The 26663-nt window shown below is 38.4% G+C and overlaps 1 protein-coding gene across 1 annotated transcript in view; it reads right to left on the bottom strand.

Annotated features, from left to right (window-relative positions):
* LOC150088924 (uncharacterized) overlaps window positions 1-26663 on the bottom strand; it is a 136064-nt gene that overhangs the window by 35527 nt on the left and 73874 nt on the right. Inside the window, exon 2 of the mRNA XM_090370361.1 lies at window positions 15482-15591. Coding sequence (XP_090226487.1) covers window positions 15482-15591 — 110 coding nt within the window. The remainder of the gene's footprint in view (window positions 1-15481; window positions 15592-26663) is intronic.

The following is a 26663-nucleotide window of genomic DNA, read 5'->3' as shown; positions in this document are numbered from 1 at the left end:
ACTACTTCGAATAAGTAACGCTTCACCTAAGGAGAAGATTAATGTTACTTATTCTCAGATGGATACCACCACCCAGATGGCACTGTTTCAGGGCTATTTTGTATTTGTGTGGGATAATAACTCGACTATCCAGTTGTCCCTATTAGACTTAGAAAAGCAAAAAAGGTACCGTTTCAGGGCTATTTTGTATTTGTGTGGGATAATAACTCGACTATCCAGTTGTCCCTATTAGACTTAGAAAAGCAAAAAGGTAGAGGGAAAGTAATAATAGGAGTGGAAGAGGAAAAGAAATGGTGTAGAAGAATGAAAGGGACAGTAACTCCAACTCACACCACTCAAAAACTAAAACTTCTTGAATAGGCAACGCTTCCCCAGTGGAGAAGGCTGTTGTTACCTATTCTTGGAAACTCCGGACATCATCAGGCTCCCCCTGGTGCCGTTTCAGGGCTATTTGGCCCTTCTTCAGTGGGTGGGTAGGTACCGAAGTGATGCCGTTTCAGGGCTATTTGGCCCTTCTTCGGTGGGTGGGTAGGTACCCTAGTGATGCAATGATGGCAAAACAGTTATGAAGTATATCTCCACAATATGAGAGATGCCCAATGGTGTATCATGTATTTAGACTCAAGCGTTTAGGGCATAAGCCTCAAGCTATGGAAGAGTCTAGACTATGTATAAATATTGTGCAAGCGCATCAGAAATACATAGCTATATCTGAATAAATCAGAATATTAGTAAAACGGCATCGTTTTAAGTTATATCTCATATTGTGAATACCTTCACAAAGAGTTGCCATGATATTGCAATACTTCGAATAAGTAACATTAGTCTTCTCCTTAGGTGAAGCATTACTTATTCGAAGTAGTGCAATATCATCGTTTTAAGTTATATCTCATATTGTGAATACCTTCACAAAGAGTTGCCATGATATTGCAATACTTCGAATAAGTAACATTAGTCTTCTCCTTAGGTGAAGCATTACTTATTCGAAGTAGTGCAATATCATGGCAACTCATTGTGAAGGTGTTTACAATATGAGATATAACTTAAAATGATGCCGTTTTACTAATATTCTGATTTATTCAGATATAGCTATGTATTTCTGATGCGCTTGCACTATATTTATACATAGTCTAGACTCCTCCATAGCTTGAGGTTTATGCCCTAAACGCACGAGTCTAAATAGGTCATATTTCAAGACCCTTGTTAGATCCTATTATCAGACTACTAAAAAGAGCTGAAAACAGTTCCTCACTCTTAACCATAATAAAACTTGACTTAGTATGGCAGCTTAAGAGTGAAGAACTATTTTCAGCTCGTTTAGGGATCTGACAATACGATCCAGGAAGGGTCTAGAAATATCACCTATATATATCAAAACTTAGTAAAAGTACTTTATAAGTACTTGATAAAACTAAATTTTATTAAATACTGGTTAATTCCAGAAGTGGCGATGATGGTGGTGGTAGAACCAGGGTATGTCTGCCGGGAGCAACTATTGATGATGTCACCAACAGACTGTCCGATTTTAAAGGGGGTAAAGAAAATATTATTATTCATGTGGGGACAAATGACATTAAACGTACACGATCTGACGATTTGTTGGAAAAATACAGGACCATGCTGAGGAAATGTCGCGCGCTAGGCCATAATGTCTATGTGTGTGCAATTCTGCCCAGACACGATAGGAGGGATTATATGTTAAGAGCCTTGTGGATTAACTCAAGACTTGAAGGAATCTGCAAGGCTTTAGGGGGTAAATTTCTATCAGCATGGCCCACACTTGTAGGTAGAAGGAATTTGTTTTGTAGAGACGGGATACACTTAAACAAAGGTGGTGCAAACGTTTTTGCCAGTATTATTGAGGATACCTTAAAGGTTCAGGGAAACTGCTAGTTAGGGGGGATGTGGGTAATACTGACACGCGTTTATCTGATAATATTGGTCAAAGTAACTCTTGCACATACCTTAAGAGTTCTTATCTGTTACCCCAACTGGACGTATTATCTAGATGTTCTGGGGGCAAAGACGTTTCACGTGCGCGGGTAACTAATATCAGGGAAGAGAGCCTAAAAAACTTCAAGGGTTGTGTTAGGGTTGTTAAATATACAAGAACAGTAAATCTTAATTGTTTATACAGTAACGTTAGAAGTGTCGTCAATAAAATGAGCGAATTCGAACTGCTGGTTAAAACAAGTAACGCGGACATAATAGGGCTTACGGAGACGTGGTGCCACCCGGAAATTGGGGATGATGAGTTTCAGTACGGCTTGTATAATGTATTTAGGAAGGATAGGTTAGATAGAAGGGGTGGTGGGGTAATGCTTCTTATCAGAAGCAGCCTGAGTGCGACGATAGCTTTCCCGGATTCAGACATTTCACATGCTAGTATAGAGTCTGTATGGTGTGAGATAGTTCGAAACAAAGGTATAATGCGAGTAGGAGTAATCTACAGACCAGGTGATTGTGAAGATTATGACAAAAGCCTCTACATGCAAATGGAATGGGCGAGTAAGCGTCAATGTCTTATTATGGGTGATTTCAATTTGCCTCTAATTGATTGGAGTAAATGGGAAGGAAACTCGACATGGGGAACAAAATTTTTAAATCAACTAGATGACTGTTATTTGTATCAACATGTCAGGGAAAGTACTAGAGAAAAGAATATCCTAGACCTCATCATCACACATGAATCAGATGACATAACAGGGCTGACAGTAGAGGAACCAGTAGCAGGAAGTGATCACGGAGTTCTACGGTGGATGATGACGAGAGAGGTAGCAGAAGTAAAAGGCAAAGGAATGGGTTTTAATTTCAGAAAAGGAAATTACGATGCCTTAAGGTACTACATGGCCTCTATTAACTGGGTAGATATCGCGCAGAGAATGAATACAATTGAACTGTGGTACGCTTTTAAAACATTAATCACAGATGCCTTGAATGCGTATATACCATTAAAAAAATACTCCACGAGGAGGGTTCCAAGTTGGATGACTAGTGAAGTTGCCGCATTACTTGAGCAGAAAAAGGTGGCATGGAAAGGTTACAGAACAATAAAAAGTACTGAAGCCTATAACAGCTACAAGGTGATGTGTAACAGAGCCACAGAAAAGGTTCGACAGGCAAAGGCAGTTTATGAGAAATCACTAGCAAACAGAGCAAAGAGGGGGGATAAAGAATTCTTCACATATATAAATGCCAAGAAGAGCAGGACAAACCAGATCGGACCTTTACGTAAGGGAAAGGGGATAGTAATAAATACACCAGCTGCCGTTGCAGATGAACTCAACAGTTATTTTGCATCGATATTTACAAATGAAAAGCCTTTTGTGGAAAAGGGAAATTGTGGGAGCGAAGTTAAAAAAAATGTAATTAATGATATTGAAATTTCGCAAGATTATTTAATGAAAAAACTTTCGAGCCTACAGACCAGTAAAGCTCCTGGAGTTGATGGAATATACCCTATAATCTTAAGAGAGGCGGCAAGCGAGTGCATTGAACCATTGAGGCTAATTATGCGAGCATCATTAGACTCTGGGGAGATTCCCTTGGATTGGAAAAGTGCAAATGTATCTCCCATACATAAGGGTGGCTCTAAAAGTGAAGTTGGAAATTATCGACCTGTCAGTCTGACTTCAGTAGTAGGGAAAATCATGGAGGCAATGATCAAGGGTGGAATTCAGGATCATTTGGATCGAATTGAAATTCTCAAGGATACTCAGCATGGTTTCGTAAAGGGAAAATCATGTTTAACAAATCTGGTTCGCTATTTCGAAAGGGTCACTCACGAGCTGGATTTAGGGAATAATTTCGACATTGTTTATTTAGATTTCAGCAAAGCTTTTGACTCAGTCCCACATGAACGGTTGCTTTATAAGCTGGAAGAGGTTGGAATCACTGGGAAAATCCTTAGATGGATAGAAGGATGGCTTCAGGGCAGGAGGCAGAGGGTTGTGATAAATGGCTATTCCTCAGATTGGGTTGATGTAAGAAGTGGGGTTCCCCAAGGATCAGTATTAGGACCACTGTTGTTTTTAATTTTCATAAACGACATTGATGAAGGGATAGAGGGCGTGATGTCTAAATTTGCAGATGATGTTAAAATTGGGAGAGTAGTTAATGATCACTGTCAAGCTGAGCTTCTTCAGAGAGACCTAGATAGACTTCAGGAATGGTCCTGAAGTCTATCTAGGTCTCTCTGAAAAATGGCAGCTGTGCTTTAATACAACAAAGTGTAAGGTATTACACCTGGGAAACAGTAATCCCAAAATAACTTATTCACTTGGTGGAGTTCAACTAAACCCAGTACTGGAGGAAAGGGACTTGGGTGTTACGATACGGTCAGACATGAAATTCTCTGAGCATTGTAAACAGGTTGCAAGGAAGGCCCATGGTGTCCTATCGATGATCTATCGAACTTTTGCAAGTAGAGATAGGGATGTGATAATCCCATTATATAAGGCTTATGTTAGACCACCCTTGGAATACTGTGTTCAAGTATGGAAATCGCACCTGAAGAAAGACATCGAGCTTCTTGAAAGGGTGCAAAGAAGGGTAACTCGCCTGGTGAGATCGGCAAAAGGGCGTCCTTATGAAGAAAGACTTCGAATATGTGGGTTGCAGAGTTTGGAAACTAGACACCTTAGAGGAGATTTGATTGAGGTGTTTAAGGCTCTGAGAGGCATCAGTAAAATGAATGAGGACAAAATTTTCAAGATTATAAATGATGCTAGAACTAGGGGACATAAATTCAAGTTACGGGGGGAAATGTTTAGATTGGACTGCAGGAAGTTCTATTTTAGCCAGCGAGTTATAAATTACTGGAATAAGTTGCCTTCATGGGTGGTAGAGGCCGACAGTTTGGGGAAATTCAAAGGTCATCTGGATAGTACTTTCGGGTAAGGGAAGCGCATAGGATGATAGGTTTAATTTCCTTTTTATTTATTTTTTATTTTATTTATTTATTTATTTTTTTTTTTTTGCTGGTGCAGCATAAGCCATAGGCTTTCTTGCACCATATGGCCGTTACTAATACTAATACTAGTAGTAGTAGTAGTAAATGATGCAAGAAAGCAAGCTTATATAGCATCAGCAAAAAAATAAAAAAACCTATACACTTCACCCATCCATACTCTCCAAGAATTTGTCCAGTTCTTCCTTGAATTTATTCAAACCATCCACCCCCACAACAACAGATGGAAGCCTGTTACAACAATCAACACCTGCTGGCTGAAGGCAAACTTCCACACATATATCCTGCAACCATTCTTCCTCAACTTGAATTTATGCCCTCTCATATGTGTAGTCTCAAGCAAGAGGAAGAATGTCATTAATATTCAACTCACTCAATCCATTCAAAGCTTAAATACCTTAATCTGATCACCCCGGAGGTGCCTAGTCTCCAAATGCTGCAATTTGCAGAACTGAAACTTTTCTAGATAAGAGCACTCTTTGTTCCCTTCACCAATCTGGCTGCACTTCTCTGCACCCATTCTAGCAGATCTACATCCTTCTTAAAGCAAGGCCTCCAGACCTGTATACAGTACTCAAGATACAGCCTAACCATGGCCTTTTACAAAGGATAATCATCTCCTTATCTCTGCTATGTGACAACGTAGCAGGCTGTCACATAAAAGATAGATGAAACAAAATGTCATGAGAAAAGGACCTAAGTCCCTTCAAAAGAGGTGTAACAGAAGGTTATCACAGAGCAGGTCCATTTGCCAGACAGCCAAATGACACCAAAAACCAGCTGCTGGAAATCTCATTAGCTAATGGAAAACAGAATGCAACATGATCCTTTGCCCAAAGTCAGATTGACTACTATTGATGTCCCCATTACAACCACAACAGGTCAACAGCTGAAATGGGAATTGCAAAAAAGAAAAAGGGAATTGCTGCAAGAGGAAATTGCAAAGGCACCTTTAATAAGATGGCTTGAGAGACAGTTGACAAATGTGGAATAAGCTCCATCAGAAAAACTTCACAGAATGGTTTTTTTTTTTTTATGTGAATCCCAACCACGAGAGGTATTAGAACCTATAGTACTTAGTACTGTGCTTGGGTTGCAGGTTGAGAAGACGAAAGAAGATATTTGTTGACATTGGACTTGAACCTCTGTAGATTGTAATTTTCAGGAAATACGTTTGAAGGAAGGTTGTTCCAGAAAACGGCAGTAGAATGAATAAATGAGGAAGATGAAAAGTTGGTTCCGTGGGTTTGAAGTTGGACAGTAAATGGATGTTGGCTGGTGGCGGCAAGTGTTCGGACTGTTTTGAAAGAGAGAGAGCGGGAATTATAGAAGCCAATTCAGAAGAACAGTGCCCATGGAAGTATCTGTAAAAGAGGCATGCAGCAGAAACAGTACGTCTGTGAGAAAGCGAGTGGAGAGACTCTGTTAGAGATGAATCATTAATTAACCTAACTGCCCTCTTCTGAATGGAATCAAGAAGCCTGGGAGAGGTTTTGGGGGCACCACCCCAGGTGTGGGAACAATATTCCACGGCAGGGCGGATCTGCGATTTATACAGAGTGAGCAGCTGTTTGGAAGAAAAGTAACGCCGAGAGTGAAAGAGAAAACCAAGTTTTTTAGATGCAGAGGAAGCAATATTTGTAATGTGCTTGTGCCAAGAGAGATTAGAAGTCAGGGTAATCTCCAAAAGAGATATATCATTTTGCCTAGAAATCGGAGTATCACTAAAGATAAGCATAGGAGCAGAAGAATCCTTTTTGCGAGATATAAGACAAGACTGAGTTTTAGAAGAGTTGAAATCCACTAAGTTGTCTTTGCCCCACTGGAGAATTACCTGAAGATCGGCATTTAAGGAATTGGTAGCAGATTTTCGAGAAGTTGAAGCTGATTAAGCAGGACAAGGTTTCTCAAAATGGAAAGTGGAATGCAATGTGCTATCATCGGCAAAACTATGGATAGGATTTCCAGTCAATGGAAGAAGGTCATTAATATACAAGAGGAAAAGAGTGGGGGAAAGAACTGAACCTTGGGGGACACCGGCATTAGTGGAGAAGTTAGAAGACAGAGAGCCATCTACCATCACCCTCAGTGAGCGATCAGAGAGAAAACTGGATAACCAATTACTAAAAACATTTGGCAAACCATAAGATGGAAGCTTGTTTAGAAGACCTATATGCCAAACACGATCAATAGCCTTTGAGATGTCAAGAGCAACTACTTGTGTTTCACCCAACCTTTCCATTGAATTAGCCCATAAATGGGTAACATAAGCCAGAATATCACCAGTGGATCGACACTGATGGAATCCATACTGCCGATCGTTGATCAGACGGAAGGTTTCTAGGTAGTTTAAGAGTTGGCGGTTAATTGATTTCTCCATTACTTTAGAAAGAGTAGAAGTAATTGCAATGGGACGATAATTGGATGGGAGGGATTTGTCACCCTTTTTAGGAACTGGCTGGATATGAGCAAATTTCCAAGCAGAAGGAAAAACACCTTTGGAATAAGAAAGTGAAAAAAGGCGGCAAAGAATAAGAGTCAGTTCAGGAGCACAGGTTTTGAGAACAAGTGGAGAAATACCATTAGGACCTGGAGATTTCTTAGCATCAAGATTTATCAAAATCCTTCTGATATCCTTTTGACGGAAGATCACAGGAGGCATTGAATGGAGCGTGTTGGGAATGGTAGGAAGTGTTTTACCAAGATCATTAATACATGAGCTTGAAGAAAAATGGGATGCTAGCAGGTCAGCTTTATCCTTGGCTGAAGTAACAACAGAACCATCTGGTTTGGACAGAGGTGGGAGCAGAGCTGGGCAAAAGTTGCGGCCAATAGCTTTGGCAAGAGACCAGAATGCTTGGCTACCATTAGGGCAAGAAGCAAGTTTTCTACTCTTAGCCTGTTCGAAATCTAGTTTGGACTGATTAATGACTGCTTTACAATTGTTGCGTGCTTTAGTGTAGGCAGAAAATGAAACTGAAGAATTAGAAACAAGCCAATTACGATATGTAACGTTCTTCTCTTGAACAGCCTTAGCACATTTATTGGAAAACGAAGGTTTAGACAAAGGACAAGATTTTAAAGTGGAGTGTGGGATAAAGGATCCCATTCCTGCAAGAATAATTTCACTGACACGATCTGAGCAAACGTTGACATCAGAACTTTTGAAACAGTAATCCGACCAAGGAAAAGAAGAAAAGAAGTCTTGCAGGTCATCCCATTTTGCATTCTTGTAATGCCAAACAACATGAGGTTGGGAATAGCCATGAGATAAAGGTTCCATTGGAGAAGAGACAATCACCAAGTTGTGATCTGAAGTTCCTAAAGGACCTCTCACTTCGACCGTGTACTTAGAAGGGTTGTTTGTGAGAAAAAGATCAAGCGTATTGGTTGTATGATTAGGATTGTCCGGTATTCTTGTAGGTAAAATGAACAATATGTGCTAGGTCATTAGTAATTGCAAAAGCCTCAGCATCTCGACCTGTTGGGTCAGTGTGACTAGAAAACGGAAGCCAGCTGGAGTTGTGAACATTAAAATCACCAAGGAAAATTACCTCACTGTTAGGAAAGTTGGACTGGAGAAAGTAAAGTTGCAAAGAGAGGAAGTCAAAGAGCTCCAAGTGATTAGTGGAGTTGGGAGAACGGTAGAAACAACAGATGAATTTGACACAATGAGGTAGAGAAATTTTGAGCCAGAGAAGATCAGAGGAGATTCCAAATTGCCAAGTCTCTGACAGGGAATATCAGAACGGACATATGCACAAGTACCACCTTTGAGGCAAAAGGAATCATACAGTGAATAATTTGGGCATCTGAGATGAACAGTAGTTGAATTAGCCGATAACTGAGATTCTGTCAGAAAAAGTACATGGGGTTTGGCAGACTGCAAGTGGAAATGCACATCGTTGAGATTAGAATTGAGACCACATATATTTGTGAAATTAATTAGGAAGTGCTTGGGAGGTTTAAATCTTTTCGCAGATAAGCTTGCTCTATTAGTTTGACAATTAGGTTACTATAAGCCAAAGCTATCTCTCAGAAGTGTACATCACTGATTATTCTAGTGCAGGCAACAGAGCAGTGGACATTACAGTGGTGGCAGAAGATGTGGAATGATGAATCATACTGAACATTCCAGGCATAAGTTGGATGCACCTGGTGTAGCCTATATCCAAAGAATAGTTTTACACAGAACAACAAAAATTAAGTTCAGTGGTTAATAGTTTGATGGTATAGGTCTGTTTTACATGGTTTAGCTTTTGTCTACTGGTTGTTATCAATGCAGCCATGAATAAAGATGATTTTCTGAACAAATTGTCTTACTTGCATTGTGGATATTCTTCAGAGAGGAGCTGTATCTGTATCAACAAAATAATGCTCCGTGTTACAAAGCACGGCCAACAATGGTCGTTTAAGAAGGATAATTTAAGTAAACCAGCATTTCCAGCCCAGAACCCAGATATGAATCCAATTGAATACTTCTGAGATGTTTTGGAATACCCAACAGAGCCAGAACAAGGTCTAGTTTAAGAAGAGAACTAGCTGCAGCTTTATTGGAGAAGCAGAACAAGATTCCAGACTGAAAAAAAAACTTGTGAACCCCCCCCCCCCCCCAAGAAGGTTAGCAGCAGTGATGCATTAGCCTATAGCCAAAAAAGACATCTTAAAAAGACATCTGAAATTAATCTACCTAGGGCCCTGATCAGGGGGGGGGGGGGTTCCCAAAATTACTGTTTAAAAAACTCATTGCTGTTTTTTACTATTTTAAGTGATTTTTACCAGAAACTGACCTTCTACCTGCCAAGTTCAATGAACTTTACTTGTAGATCAATTTGATTATTACATTTTTTTCAAAAATGGTTTTGTTGATTTTGATGAAATTTTATATTTAGTTCTTCCTTAAATAGTTGGGCTAATTGAAAAAATAAAGACGGCCTTGTATGCAACCAGCATCACTGGCGTCCTTATGCTTAAGGCAGTACAGTAGTAGGGAGAAGGTAGGCCACGATTTTATTAACCAGTCTTGAGTGAATGTCCAAGCAGAACTGAGGTGCTGAGGAATAATTCGGCAGTCTTTGATTTTAATGAGTGTAAGAAACATAAAAAACGAGTGTAAGAACATTAAATATTGAGTGACAGAGGAACACTGAGAGTTGAACTAAGTTCAGCTCTCTGTTCTTTTGTCAATGATATTTAATGTTGATGGGGCCCTCAAATTCCTTTTTGCCTTGGGCCCCATGGAGGTATAACATGCCACTGGTTAGTAGCATCATTAAAGCCCATCATGGACAAACCTGATATCAAAACTTTTTCACCAGAAGTTTTTTTTATTTAGTGTCCGCTACATGTTATTGGATAATGTATATACAGAGTGGTAAGTCAAGACCCTACCCAAAGAGTACATCTTAGAAACTCATTATATTATGTGAGTAAGTACAGGATATGAGTTGAAATTGTTAAGAACCAATGGAGTCAGTCTGCTGGGAAGTGTAGGGATGAGAGACTGGAAGTAACATTCGTTGATTATAAATAAATATCTGTTTATTGATTCTCAAAAAGAAAAATTGCACATTCTCCCATACAAATCTGCCTTGTATGGCCAAGGCCAAAGATTCTTACACGGACCACGAACAATACCTTAAGTAATGCTTAAACTGGTAATGAAACATAAATAAATAAAAATTAAGAGTTTACAGCAGCTGAGTAGAGTGACACATTCTTAATAGTTAACCACACAGGTTAAAGAATGTTGTTGAGTATAACTTTAGAACAAGTAGTTACCAGGAATGTAATTAATTAATATGAAATCAATGAGTGCCTAAGATTAAAGATGACTTCATTTTTATACTTTTTTGCCATAACACAGAAGAAAAAGTTCAAGATTACGAGGTATTAAGTAACCTAACAGAAGGAATACTGGAAAAAAATCTATCCAGTAAGACAATTCTATCTTGCTTAGGCATTAGGAAGGCTTTTGTGCCTGTGTTTCTGAGAGGGAAGGATATCGGTTTATACCAGATCTCAGGTGCTTTCCAATGCTCATACAAGCTGATGGAGACCAGCAGACATAGGGGTAATTGTACAGTTCAACATTAAATTCTCTGAGCAGTGCACAAGGCTGCCAGGACACTTCATGGGATTCTATCAATGATATGCAGGAACTTTGTCATCAGGGATAAGGAGGTGTTTATCCCATTGTATAATGAAAATGGTTAGGCCACATCTTGAGTACTGCACATGGGTTTGGAAGCCTCATTTAAAGAAAGATGTGGATCTCTTGAAACGGGTGCAGAGAAGAGCAACCAGATTAGTCAAGAACACAAGACTTTGGTTCTGCAATTTTCACTGCCTGGAAACCAGGCACTTGCAGGAAGCCTGATTGAAGTGTTTAAGGCTTTAAATGGATTGAGTAATCTTAATGAAAATGGTATTCTAACTCTATCTTAGACAATGCATACACGGGGGAATTAATATTTTTATATATTTGAGATCTGAATATGGAATACTGGAGGTCACATTTTACATTACCTCCATGCAGTATTCTATACTCAGCAGTGAAAAAGGCTTTCAAGTTGGAAGAGGTAGCAGCTGACCAGACCTCTCAAGTCTAAAGCACTAAAAAAAGGAGACATCATTAAATTCTGCCTAAGAATCCAGAATTTAAGGAAATAGATTTAAAATTATTAATCTGAATATTAAAAAGAAGCTTGGAATCAAAAATTAAACAAAATCACTGTGCAAAAAATACCAATGGAATAATTTCATTTTGGATAGCAGGAAAAATAGAAAATTAATTCAATTTTTTTTTTTCTTTTTAGAAAAAACTAAGAGCTGGTTTTTGAGGGTTAATGTGGAAACCAAAAATTCTAAGATAATCAACTAATGATAATGAAGAGTTTATGGGATAGTAGCTGCTCCACCCCTGCACAATGTGGGGGGTGGTCAAAATTTGAGTCCAGGACTGTATGAGGAAAGAGAGGTCAACCTGGTAATGTAGTGCTGTTTGCTCCAAGGCTCATGCTGGTTCTTGACTCCTCTACATATTATAACGCTATTAAGCAAGCAGCAATTTCAGAAGAGATGAAGGAGAAACTTTCATCCTTCAACTAAGTGCACCAAAGATGCAAAACATAGGACACTCAACGTTTCTACGTTTCAACAGAAAATAAAAAGGGAATATAAAGAAACAACTAAGTAATAAGGCCCTACAAATTGAACTCTTTCCATTAACATCAGCCTATTTATGTGAGGTAAAAGTTTCAGCTATAATGAAATTAAAACAAAATTAAAAAATCCTGTCTCCAGAAAAATTATTTAACTGCAGCCTCAGCAGTTTAAAACTTGGGTTTTAAATACTAATTTCATCCAAATAAATTTAAATTTTGCATTAAACTTAATTTTTCTTGTAATGTTGTTGATCACTGTTTACTGATGTTCGCATAAAAATATATGCATATGTATTATAATATATGTATGAAAAAAAAAAAAGACTTATTTTATTTCAGGAAATACAGCAGTAATCCTCAAGGCAGAATGTGCTGGTGCCACAGGAGACAGTTATTGTCAGTGGCTCTGTTGTCAGGGAAATGTAAAATAACTGTGCAAGAAGGGGGTTGGAAGATAGTTGGAATAGGACCAGGATAAGTCAGCCAGGGGCAAAAGTAGATGGCGTAGAGCAGATATCTTTTAAGGGCATAAAAGGTGACATTATTATACACATTGGCAATAATGACATTAAGAGTAGGAGATCAGTGGGCTTAATTAACAAGTACAGGGCAATGGTGAGAAAAAGTTACAAGCTAAGGTTAAATTTAAAATAATCTGCAATTCTGCCAGGACATGATAGGAGAGAGTATATGATGAGAGTTTTGTCAATCGTTTCAGTCCTGGAGAGATTGAGAAAGGCTCATGGGAGAGAATTTTTCTCAGAGTGGTATGTCCTTGTTAACATGAGAGACTGCTTCTACAGGGATGGCATACACTTAAATAGAAAGTGTGCAAGAATATTTGCTGATGCTATTGAGGACGTGTTAGTTGGTTCAGAAAACTGCTAGCCTGGGCAGAATACACAGACTAATGGATTAACAAAAGCCACAAGAAGAGAGGTGAAAGTGATTCTTATACTGCTTCTATTGTAACATGCAGCAGCCTGGAAAGCAAGGTACTGGGGATTTCAAGAACTGTTGGGTGTCACCACAGAAAAAGTAAATAACAAAAAGTGAGAACAGGTGCATGCACACCAATGTTAGGAGCACAGTAAATAAATTTAACGAATTTGAAATGCTAGTCATAATCAAATGCAGACGCTGTGGGGATATTAGCAATGTGATGTCACTCAGATATAAGAGATGCAGAATTTGAATATGGAAAGAAGATTGTGTACAGAAAGGACAGGCAGGATAGGATGGGGGAGGGGTTATGTTCATAGTTAAAAAGCACATATGATCTAAGGCAGTGCATCCAGTTCACATAGGTGGCAGTGCAATGTTGAGTTAGTTTGGAGTGATATAAGCACTAGAAAAGCAAAAATGAGAGTAGGAGCGAATGTGTTATAGGCCTAATGACTCTGATGAGTACAACAAACAACTGTATAGAGAAATATAGGGAGCCAGTACATCAGAATGTCTTATAATGGGGGTTTTAACTTTCCAGATATTGGCAGAAACTTGTGGGTTGGTCACTCACACACTAACTAGACTATTTCGGATTTACTGGATGACAGTTTTCTACAGAAGCATGTCGACAAGTGAGAGAAACACTCTGGATCTGATTATCAGCAGTGATCACCATATATTGATATGAGATTTATTTAAAGATAACTACCATCAAATGTAAAGGGAAGGGTTTTTGCTTTAGTAAAGGTGACTACAGTAGTCTCAGTTTCTAAATTCTATACAGTGGGATCAACTGATGATGTTTCCATCAGCAAATTATAAATGGAATGCATTCAAGGAAATAACTATAGAAGCTACTAAGCTTTTCATACCAACTAAGAAATACAGTTCAAGGGTTAGATCTAAATGGATTCAGATGAACTTGTGGCAGAGAAGAAAAATGTATGGGATGCACATAAATTATCAAGTGATACAGAAGCCTATGGTAGATATAAAATAGTCTGTAATCAAGTCACAAAGGAAGTTAGGCAAGCGAAAGCAGATTATGGGAAATATTTGGCAAAGGATGCAAAGAAAAACAGCAAAGACTTCTTTACTTATGTAAACACTAGAAGGATGGGGTGAATCACATTGGCTCACTTGATACCAATGGTTCGACTGTTGATGATCCTGCTCAGTTGACAAACCGAATGAGTATTTTACATCTACATTCACACATGAAGAATTCTGTAGGGAACTGGTTGCTAGGAGTTAATTAAAACTCTAACTGGGAGCTAAATGGTTCTGTAATAACTAAGAAGTGGACGACAAATTTGAAGTTAAACATATGAAAGGCACCCGGGGTGGATAAGATCTATCCAGTAATATTAAGGGAGGCAGCTAAGGAGTTAAGCAAATCCTTAGCTATAATTATGAGAGCATCCTTGAATTCAGGGGAATTCCATACAGAATTGAGATATGCAAATGTATCTCCAATTCACAATGGGTGGGTTCAAAGGGTGATACGAATAATTATAGACCTGTTAGCTTAATGTTTGTTCTAGAGAAAATAATGGAGTCAATGGTTAAAGAAGTAATTAATGCAGGACCATCTAGACAGGGGCACAGTTATTGTTCAGCCACAGCATGCATTTGTTAAGGCAAAATCTTGTCTGACCAATTTGATTGGATACTATTATGCAGTCACAAAGGAACTGGATGCAAAAAATAATTTTGATATCATAAATTAGATTTCAGGAAAGTTTTCAATACTGTTGCATTAAGGGAAAGTTGCTGCTATGGCTAAAGGGATGGTTGAGTGGGAGAACACAGACAGTGATAATCAATGGATACTGCTCTTCATGGACTAATATTATTAGTGGAATCCCCAGAGTTCAGTGCTGAGCCCATTGTTGTTTTCTGTATTTATTAATGATATTGATGAAGATCAAATTAGAAGATTCCAAATTACTGTCTCTGAGAGGAAATATCAGAGTGCACATATGAACAAGTACCAACCTTTGAAGCAAAATGAATCCCACAGCAGTGATTGAGGTAACTTATAATTTGGATTCTACCAGAAAGAGTAAGCAGGGATTGGAAAACTAAGTGGAAATGGACATCACTGAGACTGGAACTGAAATCACATGTATTTGTGAAATGAATAAGGAAGTGTCTGGGACGTTTAGATCTTAATGTTCTAAAAATGTTCTTAATCTTGTTCTTAATGTTCTAAAGACAAAGGCGGAGATGGATAGATGAAATTCATGAGTTTGTGGGTAGTAAATGGATGGCCAGTGCTCAAAACAGAAGGAACTGGAAAGTTGCTGGAGAGGTCTTCATCGTGCAGTGGATTGAAAATGGCTGATGATGATGATGTTCTAAAAATTATTAGTTCTTATTTTAAAATTAATCTTACCCTTTAATATCAAAGGCTCTTGCTAAGAGACTTTGCAGTACTTCAAATGTGGTAATTTGAGGATCAACACTAAATTTTCTATATTCTGAAGGCTGGTGAGGTTCACACTTCTGAAAGAAAATAAAACAATGAGCATTCTTATTACTACAAGTGCATGCTTGTTATTTATTATAGTAATCCTTAACCAATAACTTGCAATTTCTATGCATACTTATGCCAAATGTTCAAATTAGCTCTTGATGGGATAAGTGATATCTCAGCCCAGCTGTGATGAGTATAATAAACAATAGAGACAAAGAATGGGCCAGTAAATGGGCAAGTTTAACCTTTCATATATCTGGAACTTACAAGTTGCAGATATTAACTGGAATTTGCAGGCTGTTCAATCAAACAGTAGCAAGACCTTTGCAGATTTATTGGATAACCGTTTTCTATATCAGCATGATAGAGAGGCAACAAGAGAAAGCAATACACCATCTGATTATCAGCAGCAACCCTTCACGCATTAAAACTCTGCAGATGAAAGACCCACAAGGTAGGTGATCATAGTGTATTGATGTGGAATTTACTTAAAGACATAACTACTATTAAGGGAAGGGATTTGTTTTCACAGGGGTACTTACAATAGTTGTAGATAGTCTTTAATTCTTTTCAGTGGAACTAACTGATGACATCAAATTCTAAACGGAAAGCACTAGAAGTAATCACAAAAGCTATTAAAGTTTTTATACCAACCACCTAAGAGAAACTGTTCAAAGTATAGACCTAAATGGATGCATGTTGAACTGATGAGACTAGTGACAGGAAAGAAAAATTATCAGGGAACAAAACCTACAGTAAATATAAACTAGTCTGCAATCAAGTCAGTGGGCAGGGGCAAACTAAATCAGATTACAAGAAGCCTGACTAAGACTACAAAAAATTCTTTTCTTATGTTAACATTACACAGAAACGGATGAAATGCATTGGCCTTAGATATAAATGACATTACTAATGATGATCTTGTTCAGGTTACTGACACACTGAATAAATATTTTGCACCACTGTGAAAAGAAGTTTTTATGAATGGGATATCAGAAGCTTGCCAAGTTATAAGTAGGAACCAAATAATTTTGTGATTGAAGTAAGAAGGAACATGGAGAGGACATTGTTTAAGCTAAAAGCAAATAAGGCAACCGAGGTGGAGGGAGTCCATCCAATTATAATAAAAGAAGCAGTAACAAAAATAAGAAAACCTTTAATCATCATTGTGAGAGCATCTTTGTATTCAGGGGAGGTCCCTACAGATTGTAGATATACAAATATCTCCTCTATTCACAAAGGGGAATCAAAAGGTGGAGTGAGTAATTATAGCCCTGTAAACTTAACTTCTGTTTCAGCAAAAATAATGGAATCAGTGGTTACAGAAGTAACACAAAATCATCTTGGGAGAAATGCAGTGACATGGTAATCACAGAATTGATTAATTAGAGTGAGATCTTGTCAGACCAATCTGAATCGCTACTAAAAAGAGGTAGTAAGAAACAAATTGGATGCAAAAAAAAAAATATATATATATATAATTCAATATCACCCAATTAGATTTCAGTAAACCTTTGATGCTGTTCCATATGAAATACTATTGTACAAATTACAGCAGTGTGGCATTAGCGGCAAGTTACTGGTGCGGATAAAGGAATAGGCGAGTGGGAGAAGCGAGAGTAGTTATCAATGGACACTGCTCTTCATGGACTAATGTTATTAGCAGAGTCTTCAGTGTTCTGCACTGGCTCCTTATTGTTTTCAATATTTATTAACAATATTGATAGAGGCATATCACGTTTAACGTCCAAGTTATGTGATGATACAAAGCTTGGTAGGATGGTTAATGATAGGAACCTGTGTATGCTACTGCAAAAGACCTATCAAAATTAGGCAGAGGGCTGAGAAGAAGTAATTGAGGTTTAACATTGATAATCAAGATACTGCATATGCATAGTAGCAATCCCAGAATAACATACCAATGGGTGGTACCACACTCAAAGTAGTAGAGAACAAAAAAGACCTAGGGGTAACCATACGGTCCCACATAAAATTCTCCGAAAGAGAGAGACTATTAGGAAAGCTCATGGGGTCCTGTCAATGATATATAGGAATTCTGCTAGCAAAGACAAGCAGGTGCTTATCCTCTTGTATAAGGCAATCATTAGGATACACCTTGAGTACTGCATAAAGGTCTAGAAGCCTCATTTTATAAAGGATGTGGATCTGTTAAAACAGTAGAGAGTACAGCAAGAAGATTAGTCAGGAGCACAGAAGGGTACTATCTTACCAAAAGAGGCTTCAGTTCTGCATCTGGAAAATAGGCTCTTATGAAGATGCCTGATTGACGCATTTAAGGTTTTAAACAGATGAGTAAATTAAATGTTGATGACATCCTTACTCTTTCTCAGATGACACAGATAAAGGAACATTAACTGAAAAAGGATTACTGCAAGATGAGATGTGCAAAAATTTGCTTCCAGCCAAAGTAACTGATTGTTGGAACAAATTTCTATTTGGTTTTATGGAAGTGGGTAGTTTGAAAAAATTTAAGAAATTCTAAGATAGACTTTCCACTTCAACCACTATGGCAGACAGTTCATTGCAATGATCTACAACATACTGCTTGAAAGTAAACTTAACAAGATCCAGTCTTCTGTTCCTCTCCAAAATTTTGTATTTGTGCCCCCTGGTTTCGAGTGAATATATATCCCTCTCGTTCATTTTACTGATTCTCTTCAGTGCCTTGTATATCTCTATCTACCCACCCAAAATGTAGTAGTAGAGGCATGTGATGCAAGAAAGCAAGCATATGTAGCATCAGCCAAAAAAAAAAAACATTTCACACATCCATCCCTCTAAATGTTTGTTCCAGCAATAAACTATCCGCTGGCTAAAGGCAAATTTTTGCACATCTATTCTACAGCTGTCATTCCTCAATTTGAATTTATGCCCCCCTCAGGTTTATAATCTGAGCAAGAGGAACAATCCCGTCAGAACTGAGCCTGCTCAACCCATTCAAGGCCTTGTACACCTCATAGGTGATCCTGTGAGGTGATCTGATTCAGATTTTTGAGTGGAACGAAGGTGAGGACCCTTTCGTTCCACTCAAAAACCTTTTTTGCCCTTCTCTGTACTCACTCAAGCAACTCTACATCCTTCCTAAAATGAGGCCTTCAGACCTGTACACAGTACTCAAGGAATGGCCTGACCACTGCCTTATACAAAGGTATAATCACCTTTTTTCTACTAGCAAAATTCCTGTATATCACTGACGATACCCCACAACCTACTGGCAGCCAGTCTGCACTGCTCAGAAAACTTCATATCTGACTGTACAATTACTCCCAAGTCTCATTCATTTTGTACCACCCTAAGTGTAGTACCACACAGTTGGTACGTTTCTCTGGGGTTACTTCTACCCATATGCAGTACTTTCCATCTGTCAATGTTAAACTTCAGTTGCCATTTCTCAGCCCATTTGTTCAACTTTTCTAGATCCTGTTGCAGTAGCATACTACCATTACTGTTATTAACAACCCTGCTAACCTTTGTATCATCTGTCAACTTGGACTTTAAGCCAGATATACCTTCGTCGATATCATTAATAATTATATAAAACAACGTTGAGCGCAACACCGAATCCCGGAAGGGGGGTTCCACTAATAACATTAGTCCACGAAGAGCAGCATCCATTGATTACCACTGTCTTCTACCACTCAACCACCCTTTTATCCATTGTAGCAACTTGCCCTTAATACCATACTGCTCCAATTTGTACAGTGGTCTTCCACGTGCAACAGTATCAAAAGCTTTCCAGAAATCCAAGTACATTGTATATGGCATAAAAATTATTTTTTGCATCCAGTTCCTTTGTAACCACATCATAGTATCCAATCAAATTTGTCAGACAAAACTTTCCCTTAACAAACCCATGCTGTGTCTGAATTATTACTGCAGTCTTGTCTAGATGATCCTGCAATGCTTCTTTAACAAGTGACGCTATTGTTTTCCCCAAAACAGAAGTTAAACTAACAGGTCTGTAATTACTCTTGTCATTCTTTGTTACCCCCTTTGTGAACTGGGGATACATTGGTACATCTCCAGTCTGTGAGGACCTCCCCTGAGTCCAAGGTAGCTCTCATAATTATAGCTAAGGGTTTGCTTACTTCCTTTGCCACCTCCTTTAATATAAATAGATAGATCACATCTACCCTAGGTGCCTTTCTTATGTTTAACTTCAACAATTTCTCCTCTGCTTTGCTCTCGGTTATTACAAAATTATTAAACTCCCTGTTAGAGTTTAATAAGCTTGTGTCCTCCACTTCTCTACAGAATCCCTTATGTGTGAATGTAGATGCAAAGTACTCATTCAGTTTGTCAGCTATCTGAGCAGGATCATCATCAATCGAACCATCGTTATCAAGTGGACCAATCTGATTCTTCCCCTTCCTTCTAGGTTTACATAAGGATGTGTTTATATAATATTACTAGCCTTTACCAGGTTAGTAATCTTTACTAGCCTGGTAAAGATTATATATGTCTAACTGCCAAGGTTTGCAATCTGCACCTACTGAGCCATTCTTCAATATGAACATTGATTAGCAACCTTTACTAGCCTGGGTGTTCTTTTCTGAACCATTTCTAGAAGTTCTATGTCCTTTAAGTGTGACCTTCAGACCTGAACACAGTCTCACAACTGTCTTATACGTAGGGACAACTACATTCATCTCCCCACTTGCAAAGGTTCTATATATCATAAATTGAACCCAATGTGGCTCCCTAGCTTTCTTTTACACTGTTTGGAAAATTTGACTGGTTAAAGATCCTAAATCTTTTTTGTTCTAAAATACTTTTAACTCTACCCACCAGCTTGTAACTCCTGGATTTCTGTTCCCTAAGTGCAAAAACTTTTGTTTAGAAGCATTAAAGTTCACTTGCCATTTTCCATTTGTGCAATTGATCTAAGTCATTTGGAAGCAAAAAATCACCTGGTTCTGGCTGTTAACCAGCCTTCCTACCTTTATCAGAAAATTGACAACTTCCACTATACTCCCTTATCAATGTTATTATGGGAAGATAAGAAACAAAAGTGACTCCATCACTAATCCCTAAAGAACCCCACTTGTTACACTGGTCTACTCTGAGTTATGTCCATTTATAACTGTCTTTTTTTTATTTATTTATTTATTTTTTTTTTTTTTTAGCCAGCCCTTTATTCAGTGAAGGACCTTACCATTAATCCTCAACCTGTTTCAAGTTCATATAATATTTTTTCATGGGGAACTGTATTAATTAATTAATTAATAATTACGATACTAACTATAATACACAAAAGCAACTCGTTTTCATTTGACTGTACACATCTCACAACCTAATATTAATTCAGCTTTCTCTAATGTACATTTACTTATTTCCTTCTGGATTTCAATGGAAATACCATACATTCTATTAGTGGAATGTGCAGCATAAATTATTCATTACTTATATATTTAGAAAATTAATAACAAAACAGTGAACTGTTTAAAAAAAAACAAAAAAAAAAACCTTTATTAAGCACAGTGTTTAAACCCAGAATTTTTCTTTGTTATGCATCACTATACTTCCCATTTGTTTCTCTAAATCAGTTCACTGCCACATAAAATGACCAATGCTTCAGCTAAAGCATATGGCCAACTTATGTAATATGCATGTTACTGCTGTTGTTGTAAGAAGATTTTAGGAACATCAGTGACTTAGACCACATTGCACTGCTGTATGTTATGTCTATACAAGTATTCACAGACTCATTTGCATGCCGTGCAGACCTGGGAAACCCTAGGTTTGCATGGCATACAAATTGTCTGAGATCAACTACAGTTTTGTTGAAGAGGAATTTAGAAATTCCTCTGATTATAGATGGGAATTAAATCCAAACCTCTCCAAACAAGTGCTGAAACCACTAAACTGTCAAGGAGGGCAATGTGTACGAAAAAAATCAGAGGCAAATCTATAAATTCTAGGCCTCATTGTCAAGCACCTTCACTTGTTCTTCAATAACCATTTTGGCTAATGCTCTATAAGCTTGCTTTCTTGCATCATATTCCTCAACTAATGCTAACCAGACTAAATGATGTGCTGAGAAGCCAGACTCTGCCCCCCCTCTCCTCAGTTTGATCTAAAAACATCATGGTGTACTTCTGAAACACATGTAAACTGATTTTATTTGAATAAAAAAAAAAAAAAAAAAAAAAAAATGGCTGTAAACATGAGGAGATGCAACACAACAGTCCTTATACAGCTAAATATGTATACTGAAGGGCGAACATACATACATACAACCATCATGTTCATTTCCTCCCTATCCCTTCAAATAAAATCTACATTCATTTCAGACATAAACCTTGAGCTGAGAAACAATTTTTCCATACAGGAAAAATCGGTTGATTAGGTAAAATTTAAATTTAGAAATCGTAAAATATAAACGGTAATAGTTCAGTTCTAAGAACAAATAAACGGTAGTAGTTCAGTGATTCCCTTAAAAATTTCATTTCATTCGAAATTTTTAAGGCTAAAATAAGGCAAAACAAGTTATGCTTGATAATTAATGTATGCAACGTGTTACATTTCAGACACGTTAGCAAACAGTATTAATTCATGATTGATTTTAAAAACTATGTATCAAGCAAAAATCAAACACTTTTATTCGTCAATATATAAAGTTTCGTTTGTGCGCATTGTCCTCATTGCCCATTCATCCCTCCAACTAGCGCATTAGGTAACAAACGTTATTACTGGTATTAACAAACGTTAATACCAGTGCTTCAGCTCAATGTACAGCATAAATAGGGGGGGGGGTAAAATAATATTCTTGTTTATACTCCGGCACGACCGCCAGGTCAGTGGAGTTTACAAAAAATCGTCAATACAAATGCTAATTGTATTTAGAAGTCACGGGCTTAAACCTCTGTCCACTCAAAGAGCGCGTGCTACTGAACTCACGCTCCTGACCACTGGGCTACGTCAGGCCTAATAGTGTAATAGTAATTGCCAGATTTCTACTGGTCCGATTTTAATGAAATTTGGAGAGAGGCGATAAATCGTTCTAAAAAAAGAGCAAAATATAACACTTCACGAAAATCCATCTACTAGGAATCGAGTCATTGCAGAGGCGTTAATTAATCGGGTTAAAGATCATTGAAGTTACCCCAGGGGCTCACATCTGGTGAGTATGGGCTTGGCAAACCCAGGGCCCTGAGCTGGTTATCACATCATTCTTCTCTTTCTTGGTGATTCCCTTCTTTCTTTCTCTCCCTCTCTCTCTCTCTCTCTCTCTTGGCTGGTGCAGCAGGCGAGAGGGTGATAAGTACACGTGCCTTGAGTGACCGGGGTTCAAGCCCGTGACTGCTGAATACGGTGCTGTTTCTTGTATTCTGTGTATCTTGTAAACTCCTTTGACCGTTTGGTCGTCCCGGAGTATAAACAGAAAATTTATTTATTATAAGCCCCAGGCTTCCTTGCACCATATGGCTAATAATAATAATAACTCCAGCAACTACTCCGGATCACCGAAGAATTCAGCAAGGACATCAGGATAGAAAGCACCAGGGAAAATTAGTTGGCCGAAACTACCAACTGCTGACTGGTAAAGAGATCGAAGCTATGACAGAAGGCGAGACCGACAAATACCTAGGGATGATGCAGGCTCAGAAGTTAGAGGACAAGGAAATCAAGAAGTGCCTGACCGAAACATATCATCAGAGACTCAGAAGCCTACTGAAAGCAAAATTGAACGGAGAGAACACAGTTAAAGCCATAAACACTTCTGCAGCTCCAGTACTAACATACACCTTCGGGGTCATAGATTGGACTAACACCGAGCTAGAAGATATCTTACGAAAGACAAGGATAATGTTAACCAAGAGCCGCCAACACCACCCGAAGTCAGCAGTGGAGAGACTAACAATAGCTCGGAAAGAGGGAGGAAAGGGGCCTGATAGAGCAACAGAAAACAGCGATAGTTAACCTGAAGGATTACTTTGAGAACAACACCGCACCACTCCACCAGGCCATAAGGAAGATAGATAAGTGGTATACCCCACTCAACCTAGGCGGGAACCCCCTCCCTCCCAGACGGCACAAGAAACGAAGTTAGAAAGATGGGCAAAGAAGACACTCCACGGCAGACACTACAATGACTTCCATCAAGATCACATCGATAACATTGCTTCCAATGCATGGTTCACAAACGGGACGCTCTTCATCGAGACTGAAGGATTCATGCTCACCATCCAAGACCACGTAATCAACACCAGAAACTATAGAAAATACATCGCAAAGGAGTCGGGAATGTCAGATGACACACGTCGACGATGCCACCTGGCCTCAGAAACGATCCAACACATCACCGCGGGATGCAAGGTGATCACGCAGACTGAGTACACTCATAGACACGACCAGGTAGCCAGGATAATACATCAGAAGCTAGCGAGGAAATACCAGTTGACCAAAGAAAGTGTACCATACTACAAGTACGAATCCCAGGCAGTACTAGAGACTCGAACCCATAAACTGTACTGGGACAGCACCATAATAACGGATAAGATTATCCGGCACAAGAGACCGGATATAACCCTTTTTTTTTTTTTTATGAAACCCCCAAACACGAAAGGTATCAAAACCTATAGTACTTAGTACCGTGCATGGGTTGAAGGAGAAGTATGGGGGGAGGGGGATGCCGGAAACTTTGCTCTAGAGACTAAACACGGGTTTCACCACTTCAAGCCTCCAATAAGCAAAGTGGTGGTATTTCACCGGTTGATGAAAGTCATCTACCTTGCGGACAAGATGGAAAAGGCTACCTACCTGATTGACATAAAAAAAAAAAAAAGTGGTACCCAACACTAGCAATGTCCAGAAAACCCATGAGGAAAAAATTAGGAAGTACACGAACCTGAGACATGAGGTCAAGGAGATATAGCATATGCAAGAAGTATCGACCATCCCGATCATCGTGCCAACCACCGGTATGGTACCAAAGACTCTACATAGCAGCTTAGCAGCAATAGGTCTCCCAGAGAACACCTACAAGGAACTCCAGAAAGTCGCAATCCTGAACACCTGTAGGATAGTCAGAGATTTCCTCGAACACCAGACATTACAACCACCCTGTGTACTTGGCAGCAGTACCCGTCACGGAGTGGAATCCCCCAATCAGGGAGAAATAATATGAGCAGCAACAACAACAACAATAATAATAAGTATTGTGATTAGCGCTGCTGTAATGAATTATAATAAGAAAAAATGGCAAAATTCTCTTCAGATTTCTGTCCTTAGCTTCTTCAGTAGATTAATTTGGTATGAATACTTTTTTTAATTATTATTTACTGAGTAGTTACCCAAAATTTGACCGTAGGAATGCATATTATTATTATGCCATATGGTGCGAGGAAGTCTTAGATTTAAGCTGCACTACCCTAAAAAAAAAAAAAATTCCCAGTTACCCTGAGAGAGAGAGAGAGAGAGAGAGAGAGAGAGAGAGAGTCACCAGGGAAAAAAGCGAAGAATGATGATATCCAGCTCAGGACCGTGGGTGTGCCAAGTGCATAATCACCAGGTGTGAGCCCCTATCTATAACATATCGAAAGATATGCTGTAAAGAGGAGATAAAAAAAAATCGTCCATTAAAATTAAGAATTTAAAAAGTTTCTGGCTTTTTAATTTTATATTTTAATCAACACTATTGATTACGATACAATAAAACTATCATAAACAAGCAGTTTGTTATTTTGGTATTTCATTATCTGCAATGTTGAGTATAAAATTTAAAAAAAATAAAAAAATAAATATTACTGGAGTAGATCATTATAAATTCTTTAAAGATATTTTATTTACGTTGAAACTTGTGCACAAACCCAGGGTCCGTCCTTATGGAGGGAGAAGGAGTGCAACGCACTCGGTCCACGATTGAAAAGCACTGAATAAAGTTTGTTAATTCAAGCACCCGGGATCCCAGAAGTTTACTATAGGCACTGTGCACCAAGATCTGACTAAAGGCATCACGTGCACAGTCAAAATCGTGAGTCCTTTTAAGCCATAACACGATGATTGGGGTTATGCTGGATACAGGGTGTCAATACGATTTTAAAGTATGAACTTAGTAAAAGTAAAACATTACAAGTAGATTAAAGTTTATGATTTTTCGGTGCGCTTACAGGAAGTGAAAATGTAATGTTACTGCTGATAGGAGAAAGCAACGCTTAATTATCATACGATAAGAACACAGCCATCCTGCTATCCCAGATAATTCAATTAAAAATATATAACATAAAAAATCGTATGCTAAAAGTACAGGAAAATGTGCATAAAAAGTCAAAGCCAAGCAAATTAAAATGCCTACTATGTAAAAAAAAAAAAATAAATAAATGATTCATTAACTTAACTTATGACAGAAAATTAGTTTGTTACCAGCACTGGTGAAAACTTATCACATACACTCGTAGCCAAAGTGCACCCATGATTTACTGGTAGAGAAATCATGACCTTTCTGAGGCCAACAGACGTTTTTGCAATAGCAAGTTTTTTTATTCACCAAAATTTTTTAAACAATTATGCACTGCATATGTATGGAAGTGCTTTTATTTGCCAATAACTTACTATACGGTCCGATTCAAGAGTAAAGGATGTATAAGTGGGGACCACATTAAAGGCAATTTGTATGTAACTTATTTATTGGTCACGAGCTAAACTAAAAACTTTGGGGGTAGGTGTTTAGACCTACCCCCAAATAGGCAGAAATAGGACAGTGGTTGAAATAATTATGCCCCTCCTCCCCTTTTCTTTCATGGGTAACGGGTTTAAAATACTGATCGCTATTGTTTTAAACAACTGTGCCCAGAAGACTCGCACTGGGCTACCCTGAATACTTCTCACCTTCAAACAAAATATCATAAATAATGCCTTCTAACCAGCGGCGCGTTTTCCTATGGGCAAAAAGGGCAATTACCTGGGGCCCCCATCAATGGGGGGCCCAAAGTCCCCAAATCAATATTCTATAAACTGATCTTTCTAGTAAAAAAAATCGAGAATTAAATTTCGGTCCCATATCTGGGGACCCAAGATTGCAGGTGCTACGCCGGCATATGACAACTTTTTTTTTTTTTTTTTTTTTATCTAAACCCCA

Source organism: Mastigoproctus giganteus, chromosome 3, assembly GCF_048544385.1.
Source record: "Mastigoproctus giganteus isolate SK-2022 chromosome 3, ASM4854438v1, whole genome shotgun sequence".
Lineage (NCBI taxonomy): Eukaryota > Metazoa > Arthropoda > Arachnida > Uropygi > Thelyphonidae > Mastigoproctus > Mastigoproctus giganteus.
This window is presented reverse-complemented; position numbering and strand designations above follow the sequence as displayed.